The following is a 7,920-nucleotide window of genomic DNA, read 5'->3' on the forward strand; positions in this document are numbered from 1 at the left end:
CAACTAGACAACTCAATTATCCACATGTTTCTTTTTAAGTGAAGAAGCAAATTCGGAGAAGAAGATTTTCAAAAGTGATGTGTAATATAATATAATATCTTGGAACACCAATGAAGACTTATGTGTAAAAAAATAATATTTTATTTGTGGTTGTCTCCCCAAATTTGGCTATAAATAGGGGTGCATTGTAATGTATTGAGATATCCCTCATTCTATTAACAAACCTTTGAGTTCATAATATTTCTCTCTATATTTTTCTTTTATTTCTTCATTTAAATATAATTAGCATGTTAATTTCATATTCAAAGTTTTACACTTTGAATAATGAATAGCTAACTTCCTAAAGTTGAGATGAAAAGGTGAAACTCTTGGCATGATAATAAGGTTACTAAAAGGTAAGAATCTATGTTTTATATTATTTAATCATTATTTATTGTTTATGTTATATTTATTTCTTTAAGCATTTTTATACCCTACTTATAAGTGGGAGTTTTGATTTATTGTTGATATATGTTACACTAAATTCTTGGAACCATTTAAATGTTAGTTTGGTATTACCAACCATTTAAAGTGGATGCCATGATTTATTATATATGAATATATTATAATATTAAATTACTTGGAACCATTTCAATGTTTGTTTGGTTTTACCAACCATTTAAAGTGGTTACCTTGATTTACTATATATAAATATATCATAATATTAATTTATTGGTACCATTTAAATCTTTGTTTGGTTTTACCAACCATTTAAAGTGGGAACCTTGATTTTGTGTTTACAAATATATATAGCACAATAAATACTTGACCACATTTATAAGTTTTGGTATATATTATATATTTATAAGATAATAATATATAACATAATATAAATATGATTATTTAATATATTGGAACCATTTTATTAAGTGGATTTCAATATTGTTTGTTAATGTTAACTTTATTAAAATACCAAGAGTGGATCCTTTAATCTCAACTACTTAAATTAAAATTTCAACAATTAAAAATTACCAATTAAAGATTCAAACAACTAAAAGAAAAAATAAATAAAAAAACATTGTAGTGGACTTGTAATTACCTTAGCTTCCTCGTAGATACGATATTCGTACATATCGAATTATACTACTTGTGGACAACCTGCTCTTGGAGTGCAACAATCAAAGTCGCAACAGAAGTCGGGAAGGCTGTTATGATCATGTGGGGATTATGGAAACAAAAAAATGATAAACTATGGAACAATAAGCATTGCACATCATCACAGTTGGTCCGTGAAGCTCTCAGACACTTTATGATTGGCTACAAGCAAAAGAAAGAGGACCTATTTTCAACACAAACATGCAAAGGGTTGACCCAATCTGTAAAAATGACACAAACCTCCCCCTCAATTCCTGAAATCCAACACGGATGCAGCCATCTTCACGAACAATAATACATTCGGCCTTAGCTGTGTCTTGCGAGATGAAAATGGAGAATTTATGGCTTGTCGAGTGCAACACGGCCCTGGAAATCCAATGGTGAAAGAATGTGAACTGTGAAGTTCTTGCTCTACTCAATGCTATAACCTGGACAAAAGAGATGAACCTGACAAATGTGATCTTTGAACTGGATGCAAAGAATGTTATGGATGCTATCAAATCTTCCAGCGACGACACTACCGAGTTTGGATCTCTTGTGCACCAATGCAAGCTACTACTGAATCAAAGAACCGCACTCTCGGTTCAATTCGCATATATACAAGCAAATGGTGTAGCCGATGTTTTGGCAAAAGCTACTCATTTTTATGTTAGTCTTTTGATTTTCTTTGCCACTCCGCCTTGTTTGATTGAACATTTAGATGATTATTGTAATTTCTTCCATGATTAATGAAATTACCTTTAAAAAAAAAACATGAAAAATTTTGACATCAAATTTACAAAAATCTCCATCAAACCGTTGCTTCCATCGAATCGACGATCAAACAATTATTTATTATAAATATGCTGACACCAAACAAGCAAAATCGCGCCTCCTTCAGTATAAGCGAAAAATATATTCTCTGTCAATCTACAGCTACAAATTCTTTGTGCATTTCTTCAATTATCTGTGAAGCCTAACGACCAAGCGGATATCTACGTATCGCCACTCTTCAAAATCATCTCTTGTATCGTTTTCACTTCAATTCAACCGACTACAATCCAATTCCCGTTCTGGGTACATGATTTTACTCGTTCTTGATACATCGTTCAATTGATCAATATGGCCGTCTTTATTTCTTGGAAAATGAGCGATGTTTACGTACATGCAGTCAGCGGCGAGCCGAGAAAATATAGATGTATTAATGTTTGAAGGGATTGGATCTTGAAAGGTTATATAGTATTGAAATATTGCTTTTTAAAATGATTACGTATTAAATTTGAGTTCTTTATGACGTGCTGTGGTGTATAAACAGTTCTTGAAGATATGTTAATGGAATTTATTTCGTTTTTACTTTTCTTGAATGAGGGAAAAGGGGTGTGAGTCTTTGATGATTAAAGATGGTGGTGACGCGAGGGGGGCAAGGGGGCCGAGTGACTAGAGGGCGGAGAGGCTGGCAGCAACAGCTTTTGGATAGCAGCGACAGTGACAAAGATTGTGATTATGGAGCAGCCAAGGCTGCAGGTCTTCCTGAGAAAGTGAGATCATAATATCAGATCATGTTCCAAGATTTTTATGAGTTTGTTCTCTTTTGGGTTGCGATGTAATCGGTTTTGGTGATGTCACATGCTTGTTGGGGTGAACACGAGTAAGGAGAAATTATACGCACGTTTACTTTATTGATGTGATCATGATTCGGAGTTGAAAATCTATAGCTTTTTAATTACGACTGCATAGTGCTTTAGATTTTTAGATTGTGAAACGTTTAATTCTGAAGAGTATTATTCGGAACTATGCCAGTATTTTCAGATTCATGTTTGCAGAGGAGATGCTTATTTATGTACATTTGAGTTCTATATGGGACAGCTATATGGTGTATGGACCATCTTTGTTTGCTGGTTATCTTTTATTTTTGTGATTTTTAAGATTTTTTAAAATTAAAGCTCTGTTAGAACCAAAGCATTTGAAGGAAGAGCTAGAATTTAGCTTAGTTTAATCCAGAAATGTGAAAATCTTTTTTTTGTTTACTTTTCAGTTTTCTAGTCTTTTGTTTTTGGGTGTGATATACCATAACACAAGGTGTTGAAGAGTTATTCGCATAAATTCCTGTCAGTGATTGCAGAATAGGTGGCAAGAAAAACACGCTGTTGTGTTCCTTTTAGAGCCTACTGGAATTTGAGACGTCCTTCTTTAACCTATTTCATGACTTGGTCATTACAGATTCAGATTGATAATTCACTGACGTATAAAATTGGAAAGAGGCTAGGTAAAGGAGGTTTTGGACAGGTGTATGTTGGTCGTGCGATAAGTGGTGGTAGCATTTCTAGAAGAACTGGTCGTGGAGCTGCAGAAGTATGCATTCTAGGTTCATTTAATCGTGCTGGCGGCTCTCAATCTACACTTATATTCTCCATCAGATTGATATATCTTTGCTTGAACTTAACAGGTGGCTATAAAATTTGAACATCATGAGAGCAAAGGATGTAAAATTGGCCCGCCTTATGAATGGGAGGTTTACATGTAAGCATCTTCAACTTGTTCTGTTGTGCTTTCGTCTCATTGATTTTACAAATTAATATGTTATGAATTGTCACATGCACAGTACGATAATGGGAAGTCCTGGTATACCACAATTGCACTATATAGATCGGCAAGGTGACTATTATCTGATGGTATGTTGATTACATCATTTATCTGTTCATCTTTTGTAATGTAATTTAGCTTTAGGTATTCCCCCTATATTCTTCTTTATGATTTCTAAATTTGAAATTTGAAGTTAGAGAATTAATTTGCAGATCATGGACAAGCTTGGACCAAGCTTGTGGAAGTTTTCGGAAAATAACTCCCGTGAGTAAGTGTAACAATCATGTGGTTTCTTTACCGTTTCCAACAATGAATGTTCTTGGCTGTTTTTTTTAGTTTCTCAACTAAACTTTTATCTTGCAAAATCCAGCTTGTCTATTACAATGGTGGCTTGCATAGCTGTTGAAGCTATTTCTATATTGGAGGGGATGCATTCCAGAGGGTGAGTTTTCTTTACCATTTGTGCAAGTCCAGGTAAAATTTTGGGGGTTCTATGTTTCCTTCAGAGTTTATTTTATTATTCTTTAGTTATGTATATTCAAATTGCCAAGTTTTGTTTTTTGTTATTTTATGCTAGGTTGTCAGTTTACACTTAGATGTTCCAGAATTTTAGTATGTCATCTTTTCTATGTCATGCAATGATTATGATTTGTTTTATTTTTGACTCTCTCCCCAGATCCACCAACAAACCAAATAAAAAAATGAAATGTCTAAGTGAAAACACAATGAGTTTATTGTTCAATGTCTAAAATTTGAGTTCTGTCCAGATATCACCACTTCAGAAGCAATAAATACTGAGCCATAGTTTCAGATTTGTTTTATTATTGCATTGCACCTTCTCAATCACTGACAAAGACTGGTGGATGCTTATTGTCAAATTGCAGACTTTTAAGACTGTAGGTAATGTGATTGATATGTTTAAATAAAGGGTGGGTACTTTTTAAAATGCATCGTTTAACTTGATGTGTTCCACTTTGAGGAATGAAGGGAAGTTTGAATTGCATTTGATCCATCTTTTATTCTCTTTGAACCTCTTAGGTGTGGTGACTGGTAAATTATTCAAGCTTTCTTCTTCTTTTCATGGGTCTTTCTCATGGATGATGATGTGTAGATACTTGCATGCAAAAACATATTTGATCTTTTTATTAATTACTTAAAAAACTGTCAGGTTTGTCCATGGGGATGTGAAGCCTGAGAATTTATTGTTTGGTCCTCCAGGGACCCCTGATGAGAAAAAACTATACCTTGTAGATCTTGGTTTAGGTACTTTCTAGATTTTGTTTCTTGTTGATTCATTTGTATCTCTTTCAATATTTAAGAATTTATTACAAGTACTTGTTGCATCACCAGCCTCTAGATGGAAGGATGCCAAATCTCATTTGCATGTGCAATATGACCAACAACCATATTCTTTCAGGTACAGGTATCCAAGTAACTTGAAACTTGTATGGAAACTTTGCTTCATTGCTTCTATCCATGGTTTTAATCTCTTTTGTTTGGGATACTGTTGTTGAAATGTGATTTCCATTGGCTGTTAGGGGAACTTCCTGCTATGCTAGTGTTCATGCTCATTTAGGTCGAACTGCTAGCAGGAGAGATGATTTAGAATCTCTTGCTTATACACTCATATACGTTTTGCGGGGGCAATTACCTTGGGAAGGATTCCAGGTCAGTGTCCTGAACTACCCGTGCTATTACTTTTTTGTCTCTATCTTCTCACTGTTCTAATCACATCTTCTATTTGAAATATTTTTCTGTTGTAAAGTAGGGTGACAATAAACGGTTCCTTATTTGCAAGAAGAAGATGGAAACTTCACCCAAGGAACTTTGTTCTCACTGTCCACGACCTTTTATGTTGTTTATGGAATATGTGGTAAATTTGAAATTTGATGAGGACCCTGATTACGTTAAATGTATCTCCTTGTTTGATGGAATTGTTGGGGCAAGTCCAAATATCAGACCAATCAACACCGAGGGTGCACAAAAGGTGCTTACTGCTTAATAATGGACAGAGAGGTTCCTTTCGTGTTTTTTAGATCATACAATGTGCGAGTGACACATAGTTTGTCTTAACTGTTAGTTCCATGGATAAAACTTATATATCAGGTCGGTCACAAGAGAGATTGGCTTGAAGATGAAGATGATGAAAGACCGAAAAAGAAAGTTCGCTCAGGAATGCCTGGAACACAGTGGATAAGCATTTATAGTGGTTGTAAACCCAACAATCAAAGGTATTTGTGACTTTCTATAGGTTATTTGATTCAACATTGTTTTACCTATCAGTTTTTATTTATTTTCTTTTACTTTTGTAACATTGAGTTCAAGTTTGGTTGGCTACATTGAAGATACCATTATAATGTTGAGGATTCAAGGCTTTTTCAGCAAATTGTAGAGGGGAGAAAAGATGGCTTACTCATCAGTGCCGTAGCATCCTGCGAAAATCTGTGGGCACTTGTAATGGATTCCAGTACTGGCTTCACCGAACAAGTTTATGAACGATCTCCTCTCTTTTTCCACAAGGTACGCACCGACTCCTAGCAGTTTTCCCAACCCTTCACATGTGAATTACGGTGCTTACAATACCAAGATGTAGAAAACTATACTGCTTTTTCACTCTCTTCTATTTGACATTTTAGGTTATACGAAATTATACTTAGTCCTAAGTGAAAACATCTATGATCAAATTTGATCTCGTCAAGATTATGATATATATTTGATATGGTTGTATCATTCAAATATATTTCCTTGTGACTATTCAAATATGTTTTTAGCCTATGTAGAAGGTAACAATTGCATTATAAATAAGATAAGTTAATAAAGTTTTAGCCCTCCAAAGTTGATGTAAATTCTGTGTTCTGTTCTTTATTCAGTATACATCTCACAATCCTGAATTCAACACTGCTAACTTTTGAGTGACGATAGGCATGGATATACAGGCAATGGGACCAGAATTTTTACATCAGTGCAGTTGCTGGAGCCAAGAACGGTAGTTCGTTGGTTGTAATGTCAAAAGGTAACTTAGTATTCATCTCTGAAAGTATTTTCTCCCAAATGGATCTTCTAAAGTTTTCGAATTTGACTCAGGTGCTGCGTACACGAAGCAGATTTACACAATATGTGATTCATTTCCATATAAGTGGATAAAAAAAAAGTGGGACGAGGGTTTCCAAGTTACATCCATGGCCACTTCAGACACTAGATGGGCAATTGTCATGTCCTGTGGTGCCGGATTTTTAAACCAGGTTTCCCCATGAGCAATGCTTTAACATCCTGATTATTAATTTCGTGCAACCTAGAAGACATATTGATCCTTTCAGTCTGTAGGTTGTGGAGCTAGATTTCACGTTTCCAAGCGAAGAAATTCATTACCGCTGGGATAATGGCTACCGCATAACTGCCGCCGCAGCAACCCCTGACCAGGCGGCTTTCATTTTAAGCAGAGCAAGTATAAAACCGATGTATGAAATACAAGAAACAAGATGCACATCTACCTTTCCATGTTCACATATCAAGGTCAGTGAGCCTTGATCTAGAAATTCCATTTTTTAGTCAAATGATATTTTTATCTGTTTTAACTCTCATGACATTAACGATTGAATTGTTTTTTTGGGGCTTGTTAAAGGATAAATGGTCGAGAAACCAGTATGTTGCATTGATTTGTTATGGCCGTACAGTTTGTTAGTGCCGCCGCGCTTAAGATGCTTACTTGATTTGATGAAAGAACGAAGCTTTAAAGTCAAATATATGGGAAGAAAAAGATGCAAAAAGTTGTTTATCTTGGACTACAAATCCAGGTGATACAGGTTTTGGTAGACACTGAGTAGCGAAAGGTGATATAAGATCTTGTAAGTTCTTTTTGTGCGTCTTGCTCATCAAATGTGTACATAGTTCTTTTGGTAGTAACTTTGTTTCTTCTAAAAATCCGTGCTTGAACTTCGATAACTTGCATTTTTTTCTAAAAAATTTCTTGATTTTTTAATTCTTTTGGTTTGATTTAATGCCCTGTTTGGTTGACTAATTTTAAACTAGATATTGAAATTAAAAATTTTGGATTTTTACTAAATTTTGAATCATGTAATTTAAATTTAGCATTTTAAAATTTAATTACAAGAAATAAAATTAAATTATAATTATTCATTATTTTTTTACCTTTATTTATTTTGATAAAATATTTATGTATGAATAATTACAAAATAGAAATATTTTATTTTCTTATATAGTTGG

The 7,920-nt window shown here is 34.2% G+C and overlaps 1 protein-coding gene across 2 annotated transcripts; it reads left to right on the forward strand.

The window, feature by feature from the left end:
* The first annotated feature begins 2,026 nt into the window (after window positions 1–2,026).
* LOC142539113 (casein kinase 1-like protein HD16) lies at window positions 2,027–7,589 on the forward strand. 2 transcript variants are annotated; one of them, XM_075644397.1, is made up of 16 exons: window positions 2,027–2,651; window positions 3,334–3,465; window positions 3,560–3,633; window positions 3,716–3,785; window positions 3,909–3,964; window positions 4,067–4,138; window positions 4,865–4,959; window positions 5,047–5,113; window positions 5,235–5,364; window positions 5,465–5,683; window positions 5,803–5,927; window positions 6,042–6,216; window positions 6,619–6,709; window positions 6,781–6,938; window positions 7,021–7,209; window positions 7,319–7,589. In XM_075644397.1, exons 1-16 carry the CDS (start codon window positions 2,514–2,516, stop codon window positions 7,376–7,378), a joined length of 1,851 nt encoding a protein of 616 aa, XP_075500512.1. In that variant the 5' UTR covers window positions 2,027–2,513; the 3' UTR covers window positions 7,379–7,589. The 2 variants fall into 2 exon arrangements, with proteins under 2 accessions (XP_075500512.1, XP_075500513.1); XM_075644398.1 differs by lacking the exon at window positions 7,319–7,589 and having other exon boundaries at window positions 7,014–7,204.
* Window positions 7,590–7,920: the final 331 nt, after the last annotated feature.

The sequence above is a fragment of the Primulina tabacum genome, chromosome 3, assembly GCF_025594145.1.
Source record: "Primulina tabacum isolate GXHZ01 chromosome 3, ASM2559414v2, whole genome shotgun sequence".
In the NCBI taxonomy this organism is placed as follows: domain Eukaryota; kingdom Viridiplantae; phylum Streptophyta; class Magnoliopsida; order Lamiales; family Gesneriaceae; genus Primulina; species Primulina tabacum.